This window comes from Scomber scombrus, chromosome 4 (genome assembly GCF_963691925.1).
Source record: "Scomber scombrus chromosome 4, fScoSco1.1, whole genome shotgun sequence".
NCBI lineage: Eukaryota > Metazoa > Chordata > Actinopteri > Scombriformes > Scombridae > Scomber > Scomber scombrus.
This window is the reverse complement of record NC_084973.1, coordinates 3,790,605-3,805,162: the sequence shown is the minus strand read 5'-3', so window position 1 is coordinate 3,805,162 and position 14,558 is coordinate 3,790,605. Positions and strand designations below refer to the sequence as shown.

At 39.7% G+C, this 14,558-nt stretch overlaps 1 protein-coding gene across 2 annotated transcripts; it reads left to right on the top strand.

Annotated features, from left to right (window-relative positions):
* Positions 1-282: 282 nt before the first annotated feature.
* traf2a (Tnf receptor-associated factor 2a) lies at positions 283-14,101 on the top strand. Of its 2 annotated transcripts, XM_062417217.1 has the most exons (11): positions 283-470; positions 3,095-3,173; positions 3,632-3,730; positions 4,275-4,436; positions 7,580-7,654; positions 7,798-7,872; positions 9,836-9,922; positions 10,130-10,312; positions 12,260-12,437; positions 12,528-12,676; positions 13,883-14,101. In XM_062417217.1, the coding sequence occupies exons 1-11, from the start codon at positions 283-285 to the stop codon at positions 14,099-14,101; spliced, it is 1,494 nt and encodes a 497-aa protein (XP_062273201.1). The 2 variants fall into 2 exon arrangements, with proteins under 2 accessions (XP_062273201.1, XP_062273200.1); XM_062417216.1 differs by having other exon boundaries at positions 9,836-10,312.
* Positions 14,102-14,558: the final 457 nt, after the last annotated feature.

Genomic DNA, 14,558 nt, shown 5'->3' with positions numbered 1-14,558 from the left:
CTTGCGGCTCCTAGCGGCAGACTCGGTCAACTGCACTTGAACGCAGCATCCTCAGCTGTCACTTTTATCACATTAAAAGCGCCTGCTCCTATTTTTTTCCTAAGCGCATGAAGCTCACCTAATCATTACGCGTTCTTAACATAAACAGGATTACATATTTTTTTAATAAATAGCAAAAGCGCAATGAGTCGCTGTTGGAGAATATTGCTAAAATCACATTCAGCTGTGTGTGCTGCCTTGAACACACCCCGCTGAGTACCCCGATATTGTTCAAGGGGAATAATGGCTGCACAGGAGCCGTCTCCACCATCTTCCCTGGAAGGCAACAAACCTGGCTTCCCTAAGAAAATTCTGGCCAACAACCTCGAAGACAAGCACTTGTGCAATTCGTGCCAGAAAGTCCTGAGAAGGCCCCTGCAAGCCCAATGCGGTCACCGCTTTTGTTCGTTCTGTTTCAACAAAATAGTGAGGTGAGTTGTAGTGTCATGGTTGCGAGCGAGCTAGCTAACAGTGAGATGTGCAGCAGCCACAGCTCGTCACCAAACCTACCTTTAAAAAAATAACCCTTCAGTTTAATGCTGTTCTGCTTATTGTCACAGGTCACGAGGAAACAGGCAAGTTAAGGGGATACAATTGAAAAGACCAACTGCAAAATTCGGCGGATAAAATGATTCACCAGCCATCATTTATCTTGATAAAATCTCTGCTTGGTGATGTGTTGTCCTCGCAGTCTAGTGCCGCTAACCTGTGTGTGGATGGCCGCAGCTAGCCGTCTACATTTTCCACAAGTTGAACTTGACAGTGTCTTTTATTACAGTTGTATCAGTTCACTATGTATGCCGAATTTACCAGAAGCTCCATCAACTGTTAAAGCCTTTATAATATATTTCACTTGGTTTGTATCTTTGTCGATAAGCGAGCAAACCTTAAATTGGTTAATTTCTGATTGGATTTCAGGATGACCTTTATTCATACTGTGAATAAGTGGTCTGATTTTGCTCCATCAACGCTATTTATTATGTATTTTAACATTAAAAAAAAAAAGTTCTACCTCAACAGCAGTAGGCACAAGAATATGTTTAAAAATATATATTAAAAATGCACTAAATATTCCTTTAATATTATTCACATTTGGACAGTGAGAACACACTAATGCTTATTGCTGATTATTATTTATATTTTCTTAACGTGTGTTTGATGGAAACAGACTTTTTTTTCATTTTCATTTTTGGTTTTAGTTTTAGTTTAGTAAACATGATGATGACTAATGACTGCAACAGCCACAGCCAGACTGTAGCTGTCATACCCATGTTAAAAAAAAATCTTATAAAATAGGTGTTAACTAGAACTAAAGAACTAAACAATACACAAATAAATCAAATAGATAAATAATATTTTAAATCAGAAAGGGTGACAGAATTCAGGGGTCTCAGAATTCAGTGTAACTGGTTATGTGGCCAATAAATCAGGTTTTTAGTCAATGTAAATATATAAAATACAGATACTACTAAGGGATTATGATCTCTCCCTGTTGTGTAAAAGGTCTCAGTGTTGATTTGTGTTGTAGTTATTGTGTTATATATTGTGCTCACATGGTGGGTATTCCTTAATAATCTTACAAATAATCACAACTAAATGAAACACAGACAAAGTTGAGGTCAGGTTGTAATATTTCCCCCATTAGAGTTCTGGTTAGTTTTCTAGTTTTCACTGTACATTCTTGTCATGTACAGTGACGTCAGACATCAGTGATTTCAGAATGAGTCCTATGGCCAGGGCATATCCCCAGGGCCCCTTAATAAGCTAATATGGTCATGCATTTGCAGAATGATGGTAACTGATGATTACTGACAACAGCATGTAAAGAAAATGTTCCAGTAATCACATGATTGCAACCAATAAATAAACATGTTGTCTTATGTCATTTCACAGTAATCTGGTCTCTTGTGGGAATTTAAACAGCATTTACTACTGTGGTTAGATTCAATCATTCCTTCGATATAATGACAAAATGAGCTCAACTCAAGGTAAACTTGCTGCTGTTAATGTGAGCTTTCGACATGGAGCTTTCAACCACCAGCAAACAGAGCTGCCTCACTTGTAGAGCTGCAAGTTATCATTATCAATTAATCTGCTGTTAATGTTTTGAATTCATCATAATGTCCTTAAAATGTCAGAAAATACTGAAAACTCCCAACGGCTCGAGGTGACAACAGTTTATTATTATGTTAAAGCTTTAATCTTCACTGTGGAGAAGCTGGAACCAGCAGAGGTGGACATTATTGCTTAAAAAATGAATAAAAACAATGATTTGGTCATCTAAATAGTTACCATTTTAATTAATGTTGATCGACTTATTGATTAATGAACTGGAGGGTCTCTTTTCTCCTGTGACTCCTGGTGGATGACCTTTGACCTCTTCCTGGTGGATGCTGTGTGTGGTTATGGTGTGATGTTCACAGACGTCTGATGTCATCTGTGTCTATTCATTCTTTTGTCCAGGGTCTTTGTCTTCTTGTTTCACTGGTGTAATTTCCCCCCCCCACTGCTGCTACCTGTGATGTCATGATGACGTCATATGTTGGAGACGAGAGTAGCCTACAAAACGCAGGCAGAGTTAAACAGGGTTTGAATAATAATGGTCAAATGTAGAGCTGAGAGGATCAGTCAATTCATTGTTTAGTTGATAGACTAAAAAAGAATTGTTAATTGTTGCGATTTGACATTTTTCAAACAAGCAAACAACAGACTACACCCTGATTCCAGTGTGAGAATTTGCTGTTTTTCTCAGTTTTGCTGTCATTGTAAGATAAAATACTGTATAGTTGAGTTTGTGACTCATGGCTGCACATAAGGAAACATTTAAACATGTCACTTTGCCAATTCTGGGAACCTGCGACAGACATTGTTCAATAGTTCAAACATTCTAATGTTTAAAAAACCAAAAGATTAGTCGAGAAAATACTCCGATGAATCAATAATAAGCTCAAGTCATATCAAGTATTCTTTGTGTGACACAGGGTAGATAACATCTTACTAATGGCACAATGCATTTTATTTATTTATGTCCATCTGTGTTCTTCCTCTTTTAAAGTTCCGGGCCACAGAAATGCAGTGCGTGCATCAGGGAGGACTTGTTTGAAGAACCCACCTCCATTCTCAAGCAAGGTGGTGTAAGTACACTCTGATCCTATTTAGAGTTTCTCATGGTTACAGTGGATACAGCTTTGTTAGGCACTTTGTTAACATCATAAACAGTTTGTCATGAGGAGTTAGTAATGAAAGGGCAAAAAAAGCCTTAAAATAATATAAAGAGATATAAAGCATCAGCACTGTAACGTCACAGTCATTGTTTGGAGTACAGGGTCAACACAACAAAAGCTGTCCCGGAATTAAAACTTTGCGACTGCTTTATGATTCTCGGCAGCTCAGATAATAGATGGAGCCACTATAGTCCAGTGTCCCTACAATGATGATATGTGCAGGAGAAATTAGAGCCAGGAGAGAAAAGCGAGCTCCAAGTATCCTGATCCTCAGTAAACCGATGCAGAGCTGCCTGTCGGTAACCCAAGCCTTCAGACTGTAACTGAAGACACCAACCAGCAACGACAATCTCTGCTTTTCCACCCAGGCGTTTCCAGACAATGCGGCCCGGAGAGAAGTGGAGGCTTTGGCAGCCGTCTGTCCCAATGAAGGCTGCACGTGGACGGGGACTATCAAAGAATTTGAGGTGGGCGGCGGCAGTGGAGGGATGTTAGTACAGTTGTTTAGCAGTAAACAGTGAGGCTGATATCTATGAGATCAGATTAAACTGCATCACAAGCACACGTCACTTCCTGTCAATCCCTTTGTGTTTATACCCTCCTGTTGTCTTCCCGCTCACCATCAAAATTGACCTGGTCTGGTTTGACTGTTTATAAAGCATAAGGTATACATTATCACCCAATTCTGTGTTAGATTTTTTAAAAACTATAATTATAAAGTGCTTCACAGTTATAAAAAAAAGCATTTGAATCAAATACAAGTAGAATGTTGCGAGTAGTCCATTGTCTGACAACTGCTTCTTGCTCATAAAAACACTGCTGTTCATTTCCTGTTTTATCAGTAATTGATCATTCATGACTTGATGATTTAATATTGGTCACATGTTCAATTGGTTACGTATAGCAATAGTGTGGTACTATTATTATTTTTCACATCAGCATGTTTTATCTTTATTATTAAAGTGTTTTTTTAAAGTAGTTTTTGGTGTATGTTTCCTTTGTCACCTGCAGGCCAGCCACGAGGGTCACTGTGACTTCATGATCATCCTGTGTCCTTCCTGTAAAGAGCTGATGAGAGCTAATGAACAGGAACGACACAATGAGCGAGAATGTCCAGAGAGGACGCTTAACTGCAAATACTGCAAAGAACCCTTCCTTCTAAAGAACATCAAGGTGAGATGTGCTAGTTTTGGTACAGGTACAAGTAGTGCTGTGCGATATGGACAACATTTTATATCCCGATATGGGTCATTTTATATCCCAATAACGATATATGTCCCGATATGGTATTTTCGGCACCAATTCCTCTTTGGGTTCTGTTTTCACTGTGTTCTAAGCCAAGCTCTCCGCCTCTGCCATGTTGTTTACATCTATGCTCCCATAGACATAATATTGTGTCTATGTATGCTCCCCTAGCAGTGCCGTAAACGAGTCTTTGCGGGTGACGTAAAAATGCTACCGCAAAGTAGTAGTGTTGCTGCAGTTACATTAGCCTTCATTCATTGTTCATACAACATGAACTCACATGATACATTTGAATTATCCGACGGTCATTCCGATGTTGAGTTGTACTTTACACTGCGTACTTAAACCACAACCGTAGTAACGTTAACGTAACCCAGTAACCCACATGTTAAAATTACGATATAAACGATAGAAGGTTATATCGTACGGTAGACATTTTTATATCGCACTACAATATATATTGTAATATCGCACAGCACTACGTTCAAGTCCCACCCACTTTTTAAAATGATTAGTTTGGACCCCCCCCCCACTTTTACCATGTAAAAAATCAGCCTATCCACTCAGCGTTGTGTTCAGAGCGCTGTGTCAGAGCTAGGGGTGTCCCGATCCGATATTGATATCTGATATCAGTCCGATATCAGCCAAAAAACAAGTATCGGATTTTATCGGACTGGATCTAAAATGTCCGATATTAGCACTCTAATACAAGCAGTCCATTCCAGTAATCCGCTGCTTAAGGTGGTCACACACTGTCCCAGGTCATTGTTAACTTACTGAAACTAAATATTAATATTTTGTTGCCTTTATGTTTCTGTGACAAAGTCTCTACAGACTGCAGAGACTGGTCTGTTTTTGGTTGTTACTGTAGAGAGGACTGGTCTGTTTTTGGTTGTTACTGTAGAGAGGACTGGTCTGTTTTTGGTTGTTACTGTAGAGAGGACTGCTCTGTTTTTGGTTGTTACTGTAGAGATGACTGGTCTGTTTTTGGTTGTTACTGTAGAAACTGGTCTGTTTTTGGTTGTTACTGTAGAGGACTGGTCTGTTTTTGGTTGTTACTGTAGAGAGGACTGGTCTGTTTTTGGTTGTTACTGTAGAGGACTGGTCTGTTCTTGGTTGTTACTGTAGAGAGGACTGGTCTGTTTTTGGTTGTTACTGTAGAGAGGACTGGTCTGTTTTTGGTTGTTTCTGTAGTAGGGTTGTGCATCTCTGGTCTATGGCCGATACGATACATATCTCAATACACTCCTAACGATCCGATACTTAAAGATACATAAGCAGCAACTACCGATGCGATATGATACGATTCATCCCCGAATCAAGATGCAATGTGATTCAACACGATTTGATCCAACACGATGCGATTCAATGCGATATGATGATGCAAAGGAGTGATGCTATGCAATTCAATGAGATGGATTATAAATAAATATTAGTAGTGCTGCCTGTTCACTTACTTAGTGTAGAGAGGACTGGTCTGTTTTTGGTTGTTACTGTAGAGAGTACTGCTCTGTTTTTGGTTGTTACTGTAGAGAGGACTGGTCTGTTTTTGGTTGTTACTGTAGAGAGGACTGGTCTGGTCTGTTTTTGGTTGTTACTGTAGAGAGGACTGGTCTGGTCTGTTTTTGGTTGTTACTGTAGAGAGGACTGGTCTGTTTTTGGTTGTTACTGTAGAGAGGACTGGTCTGTTTTTGGTTGTTACCCTAGAGAGGACTGGTCTGTTTTTGGTTGTTACCGTAGAGAGGACTGGTCTGTTTTTGGTTGTTACTGTAGAGAGGACTGGTCTGTTTTTGGTTGTTACTGTAGAGAGGACTGGTCTGTTTTTGGTTGTTACTGTAGAGAGGACTGGTCTGTTTTTGGTTGTTACTGTAGAGAGGACTGGTCTGTTTTTGGTTGTTACCCTAGAGAGGACTGGTCTGTTTTTGGTTGTTACTGTAGAGAGGACTGGTCTGTTTTTGGTTGTTACTGTAGAGAGCGCTGGTCTGGTCTGTTTTTGGGTGTTACTGTAGAGAGGACTGGTCTGTTTTTGGTTGTTACTGTAGAAACTGGTCTGTTTTTGGTTGTTACTGTAGAGAGGACTGGTCTGTTTTTGGTTGTTACTGTAGAGGACTGGTCTGTTTTTGGTTGTTACTGTAGAGAGGACTGGTCTGTTTTTGGTTGTTACTGTAGAGAGGACTGGTCTGTTTTTGGTTTTGATTGTCTCTTGGTTTGATGTTTGGACATAAAGAAGAGTAAAGCAAGTCATCACTGGTAGTAATCAGTTAACTTCCGCTAACTACACCTGAGTCTCTTATGGATAGGAGCTGTCTAATAAAAGCCTGGCTGCCTCATTTATAAACTGGCTCATAAAACTGACAAAGCTGTGGCATAGTGCATAGGGCTATGGGTAAATTTCCAGTTTCACAGACTGGTACTTTACAGTCAGTTGTATTTACATTCAGTATAATTTGTTCTGATTATAAACGTGAAAGAATAGATATTGCTCACTAAATAATGATCACTCCACCACCTCTTCTGACATCTAGGTGCATGAGAGTGAGTCAGAGACAGGTGCAGGATGCAGGGACAGTGGAGAAAGATCCTTTGCTGTGGTGAGTGATGAAAGGGATTTGACAGTTTAGAATAATTTGTCAATGGGAATATTGAATGTTAAACATTACAGTCAAGGTGCCCTGTATGACCAGTAATGTCAGGAGAGCATAACTTATTTGAAGATTTGATAACTTAATATCATACCGTTCCCTAGTGAACCATCTCATGCTATGCTTACTTTCAAACTGTAAATCAATATTGGACCCTTAAGTTCATTGTCATTTATTTGTAAAGGCATAGACCACCCAAAAAATTGGAATTTGTGAATGACTATCTCACCTGTATATTACTCCAATGATTAAATAAATTACAAACATGTGATCCTCTGGATGTAATTATAAAATGTACCCATCATTTTTCTCACAATATAGTCAGATCAAACACCTCTTAAAAAGCACCAGAATACAGGAAAGTGACATGAGATATTTCTTTATTGTTTTAGTTTAATCTTTTTGACCTTTCTTTTTCTTTTTTTTCAGGCTCATGATGAAATCTGTCCAAAGTACCCGATGATTTGTGAAGGCTGCGCAAAGAAAAAGATCCCCAGAGAAAAAGTATGCCAGATATTAATCTTAAAGTGATTTTTCATAATTCTGTCAGATTGATCTCATTGACTCTCATTTAGCCAGGGATCAGAGATTGCAGAGTATTCTATACATCATTAGCTTCTTTCATTTTTTTTTGTTTTGTTTTGCAGTATGTGGACCATATTAAGTTCTGCAGTAAATTTAAAGCACCATGCAGATTTCATGTTGTTGGCTGCGATACGTCTGTAAGTAGACATTTTTGTCATAATTTGCTGTATGTGTAACAATGGCTAATGTCATATATGCTGGATTATTTAATAACTTGGCAAAAATGACACACTTAGTGGATAAAACAAATTCAGAAGACGCAATATTAGAGGTTGATGTATGAATAACTTTATATTATATTGATATTGAACAGCCTTTATTACATTTTAACCATTTGGAAGATTTCTTTAGTTTGCCAAGGTATTACATCATTCAATCGTTGTTACATAATTTGTTTGCTACATGCCTGTAATTGAATCATATGTTGTTGCGTATGAAGCCCATGTGTATATTCACAATGCCTATATAAAGTATTCATTAAACATGGACTTTTTCATGGGTTACTATTCTATAAAAACAAATGAGGACTTATTGACCCTGATCAACGGAATTGTAAGAGTGAAAACATTTCCGATCAGTTTGAGTTTGATTTGCAGTATTGGCCCCTTCAAGTCAATATTACAGTAGAAGCACCTTTTGAAAAACACTGCAGCTTTTCCGCTATTCTTCTTTATAAAACCCAATGAAATTAAATTGAAATCAAATAATTTAACAAAGCATTCCATGCTTTCTTCTTCCTTGTCAAATCCCGGTGCCTAAATTACCCACAATGCAACTTGACCGCCAACAATTTTGTTGAGGATTCAAGTGTGTTATGCTAATAGTAGCTAATGGAGCATGGAAGCAGCTAGCCTCCAGCAGAGATGAGTAGCACCTACAGAGGTATGGTAACCTGAGTTCTTTCTAACTCCACACTCCCATATTTTTTTTAAACTTTTCACACATCAGTCTTCAGATCCAACTGATGCTGACTCAAGTGGCATCACTTTAGGCAATTTACCAGATTTCACACAGCGCCATCTGGAGGAACAAAAGATTTAATACAACTTATTAATGCAGTGTCACTGCCCAACCCCAGTTGTACTTTACGTTTTTTTTCTTCTTGTCAAACTAGTTTCCAATTCAAAAATGAATGTTAATGTTCTCTCAGATTATCTGGAGGCCTTGTAGGACCAGCAGTGTTCAAGTCCAGCCACAGATTCTGGGCTCTAACTCTGCTACTCCAGGACATCACTGCTGTTTTTCTGACATGCTTCCCGCGTAGCTTTGACTTTATTTTTGGCATTTGTGTAACACTGAAATATAAATCTAGTTCCAAATGGCAGTTGTCCTGCAGCAGGTTGTCCTCCAGGATCATCTGACCTTTTCTTTCACAGTCTCTCCAGGGTGTGATGCACAGAAGCATCCCCACAGCATGATGCTGCCACCCCCAAGCATCATGCTGGTGATGCTATGTTTCTGCTGATGTGCTTAATATCAGATCAGGCCATCAGACCACAGAATGCACCTGGTAGTCTGAAACAAACACTGGCCCAGATGTCCTATGAGTTGCTGTATTTTGTCTGTTTTTTTATGATTGACCGTATTGTACCAGTATGGATATAGGCATAAATGCACTGATAGGCATATTTAGTGCCTTGTACATTTTCTTGTATTCTTTGCCTGAATGGTCCTTAATACACTGGAGAAGATTTCTTGTTTTCATCCTACAGTTTTTGACAGAAAACTGACTAATCCATTCTCCAGATTCAGATGTATCTAACCCAGGATTAGTTTCTAACCTTAATCACATGTAGCTAATCTCCATCCATCTTAATATGCAACCAAAGGGGGTTAACACTCATGTTTTATATTTCAGTTTTCACTTTGATATCAAGCATTTCTCTGTTGTTCAGTGTCAATGTGCTTAAACAATAAAACATGAAAAACTGTGGGGATGAATACTTTAAATAGTGTATGTATCCATCATTAGCTTCATTATTTTTTTTGCAGTATGCTTATGGCACAATGTCACACACATCATTGTCATCCACATTTAATGGATGAGACTGTTGTTTATGTTCGTTATGTGTTTCTGCTTGTATCTTTTTTTTCCTAAAGGTGGAGAAAGAGAAGATCCATGACCATGAGCGGCAGTGCTCGTATGAACACCTCAACCTGCTCCTGCATTTCATCATGGGCATCAAAGTGAGCCTGGAGAGCCTGCAGCCCCAGAGCCTAGAGGTGGCCAGCCATAAGCTGCAGGAGCTTCACCAGTCCCTCAGGGACCTCGAGATGAAAATGAGCCAGCTGGGTGGGTGTGCTCCCGTGCAGGGTGCATGCGCCCCCACCCTGACCACCTCTTTCACACCATTGCCCAGCGCTATGGGCGCTGCCCTGGAACTGCAGCTCCAGAGCGAAAAGACCAAGGTGGCCGAGCTGAGCCGGCGTTGCCAGGAACTAGAGCTCAAAGTGAGCACATTCGAGAACATCGTCTGTGTCCTCAACCGAGAGATGGAGCGCTCCTGCACCACCATGGAGGCCTACAACCGCCAACACAGACTGGACCAGGACAAGATCGAGATCCTCAACAACAAGGTGACAAAGTGACATGATGACATGCATACAGTTCAGTGGTGGTTCTCACTACATTGAATGAAATCTTAATGATGCCAATGAGAAATGATATTGTTATGGCACCAGGAATTAAAATAGAAGGAGTCACTACCACTACTAGAGAACTTGAAAGGGTCACTTCATCAAAAAATAAATATTATCATTATGTACTCATCCCTGCATCAGTCAAAAGTCCCTGTAGTCCCAAAAAGGGTATAATATGACATTTCTCAAAACATCATCTATATTTAGTAGGGATATTTACTAAATATTATTTACTTAAAAATGTAATATTGGGAAGTATCGGTATTGGGTTTTTATAACCGATGTTTGTTCTGTAGGCAGCAGCATTTCCGAGCCTGCATGAACGCAGCATGGGACGTTTACCGGCGCGCTTGATGATGTATAACAACAACATGCTAGATCGCTAACCATGGCTAAAAAGTTCATAGCGTCCACCGCCATGTACACGAACACACAAACCAGAAACGAGGTTTACCTCATCGTTGTCATTTTCTTTGTTATGTTTTCGGCGAGTCGCCTCTGTGACGTCACCGTCAGAGTCCGGTGGGTCCTATCTGGGTCCTATCCTGTCTCTGCTATGGAGACACAACAGCTGAGAGGAGCGAGTGAGAGGACGTTCCTGTAAAGGTCCCGCCTCCATAAACGGGGCTTATGTCAGTGGTTTGGAATTATGTATGTGAATGGGTGTGTATCCACCAGGCGGTGAGTTCCAGTCCTCTGAGCGGAGGCCAACGTGGAAGTAACTTAAAACTGCATTCTATCAAAAGGCCATCAGGGGGCGACCGTTTTGGTGTCAAAAGGACTTCCGTCTCTATATAAGTCAATGGAGAATTCACCAACTTCTCACTTGATTTCTAACCTCAGTCAACGTTTATTATATATTGTATATATAGTGTAAACTACTGAGTGTCTATCATATATGAATGAGAGAATGAGGGAGTGAGTATACACACTACCAGGACACCTTACCTTATTTTCGATTTTTAATCAATTCCAGTTTGTGTCTGGGAAATTCTGTATTTCTGATTTGTGGGTATGCATCATTCATACTGTCCCTTAGGACTGGGACGTCACTGTTTAATGGCAGGCATCTGTGTTTAGTTAAGTTTCAATCATTATCGTCACCTCAGTGGCCACACTGTTACGGTAAGTGGAATACTTTTTTTTCAAATTCATTCCTTTTGTTAGTCATCATTACATGGATTTATACAAGAAAGACAACAGATGTTATACAGTACAGTAGAGACTAAGATAGCACAATTACACAATAATGGAAAAAAGTAGAGTCTATTATTCAATGATGATAATATACATGATTACATTCTTATATACAGTCTATGGTCCTACTCTTCTTAAGACACAACAGCTGAGAGGACCGAGTGAGAGGACGTTCCTGTAAAGGTCCCGCCTCCAGAAACGGGGCTTATGTCTGTGGTTTGGAACTATTCCAAGTGTGTCCTACGGATAGTAAATTTGCAATTTTCAGTGACTGCAAAGCAGCATAATAAATATGTTAGTGTCATATTGGCACTTTTTTCCATAACTTAAGTTGAAGTTGTTCTCTTATTTTGCACAGACAGTGTTTACATGTGGAAAGCCATGTTGCATTTATGTATGCATCCAGTGGGGCATCACAATAAAATTAGGCATAATGTGTTAATTCCACAATAGGAAATATGTTATGGCGTAAAAAGCCTGCATATATCGATATCGGGTGATATTGGTATCGGAAATTAAGAGTTGGAAAATATCGGATATCGGCAGAAAAGTCAATATCAAGCATTCCTAATATTTAGTTCAGTAGAATCACTGCTAAAAGCTTGATCAGGTGTTGGCATGTCACATTACACTACAGCACTGTGCTTGTCGACTTAAGTTTAATGAACAGGCACATGTGTGCTGCAGGTTCGTCAGCTGGAGAGGACTGTGAGTCTTAGGGACCTGTCCATCGTGGAGATGGAGGGGAAAATGAGGGAGATGTCTGCAGCCACATACGATGGCATCTTTGTTTGGAAGATCTCTGATTTTACCAAGAAGAGGCAGGACGCCGTGGCTGGCCGCGCCCCTGCTATGTTCTCTCCCGGTAACAGCTTCACACCATGACTAGCATCTGACTTATTATCCAGGATTTCCACTTACTCCAGTGAATAACAGACATTATTATGTTTTCCAGCCTTTTATACCAGTAAATACGGCTACAAGATGTGCTTGCGGATCTACCTGAATGGAGACGGAACGGGCCGAGGCACCCACTTATCTCTGTTCTTTGTGGTGATGAGAGGGCACAGCGACGCACTCCTCAAGTGGCCTTTTAACCAGAAGGTAACGCTCAGTAATCAAGATCTCCACCTTGCAGACAGAAATAATACTACTGTAAACTAATAATTAGCTTGAAATGAATATGTACATATGGAAAAAACATATACTAATACTGGACAATATGATAAGTATTATAAACATAAAAATGTGTCTTCCAAAGTTCACCCACTGGGCTATGACTACCTTCTACTTGACTAAAAAAGTGTGTACGTGACTTCATGTTTCCTAATGTTGTCTAAGTTGCATTTTGGAATTTTAGTTGTGATGCCACAACGTCATTCTCTTACAAACAGGTCTTAAACTCAGATTTTTGGTGCCCAAAGAAAAACTTCCTGCTTTAAAAGTGAAAGCAACCTTTTACAAACATCATTCTGCACAGTGAGGCTCAACCAAAGACATATTAGGTGGAGGGGGACTTTAAGGCAATTTGTAGATTTTTCTGTAATAAGTAAGCATTTTAAAGGAGTGCTTATTATATTTATGCTCAGTTGCTGTCTTTCTTTCTGAGACTGAGGGAAGATTGATCCAGTTCTCAGGTCTGCGCATGAAGTGTGTAGCTGGAATCGCAATGCATGTTAGCCTAGGGTAGCATAAACACAGGAAATGGAGAAATGGCTAACCTGCCTTTGTCCAAAACTGAAAAATATGCTTACCAACAACTGCAGCTACAGTTCACTTATTAACATGATGTATTTTGTTTATGTAAGCTGCACACAAAAATAAATATAAAGATAACGATTCCATGCTGTCTTAGCTAACAACATTTTTATTTCATTTTTTCGTGAACAATTTACGAAAACAGGGAACTTATTTAGCAACCTTTTATGTATGTTGGTAGAGGTATTTTTAAACTAAACAGAGACAGGTTAGCTGTTTTTTCTCTGCTAAGCTAAGCTGGTCCAACTATATCCATACTCCAGCTCTTACTTAACAGAGTTGTACATAATTTGGAAATCCTAAAGTATAGTGCCCCATGTAGTTCTCTTTTAAATTAGTTTTTGTATTTAGTTAACTTTTAGTGTGTTGTTGTGCCAGTCTTTTTTATTAATTTAAAGTACGTTCTATTACCCATTATTTATTTTGAAAACACTGTTAACCATATTACTGTACTAGCTAGCTTCCGAAAGTGTCAACATGCTATAGCCTGCACCTGTATTAGTGGGTGAGCTCCAGTTTTTGTAAGGCTAGACTCCTAACATCTGTACCCAGGTCACCCTAATGCTGCTCGACCAGAACAACAGGGAGCACATAATCGATGCCTTCCGGCCCGACATCTCCTCCTCATCCTTCCAGAGGCCTGTCAGCGATATGAACATCGCCAGCGGCTGCCCACTCTTCTGTCCGCTCTCCAAGCTGGACTCTAAAAACTCCTACATTCGCGACGACACCATCTTCATCAAGGCCATTGTAGACCTCACCGGGCTCTAGGCAAAAAAGAGGGCATTAATCCAACCCTGCCTTTTGTTGCTACTAACCTGTTTGAATCAGCAGGCATTTGTATCACCAGTGACTGGCATTTCTCTTTGGGGTCTGTCTAGTTCATTCGGTAGTGGATTTTTGGTGGCAATATGCAAGACCAGAGTGGGAAACTAACTTTTTTGGCCACTAGCCACTGTGGCTGGTGGTCTTCCTTAGCCACTGTAACTATTTTATCAATCAAACACTTTTTATTCAACAAAAGCATTACCTACCAAAGTGACTGGACGAGTGAACATAATACGTATGCCAGTATTTGTCTGCTGACAGTGTTTATTTCTCACTCTGCATGGACCCTCATGCAGCATTTCAGCTAATAAAAGTATTCTAAAGATGTGTTTAGACTGAACGTGAAGTGGATTTTCACCTTGCCTCATTTGCGCATATTTGACTGCTGGACCATTTGTTT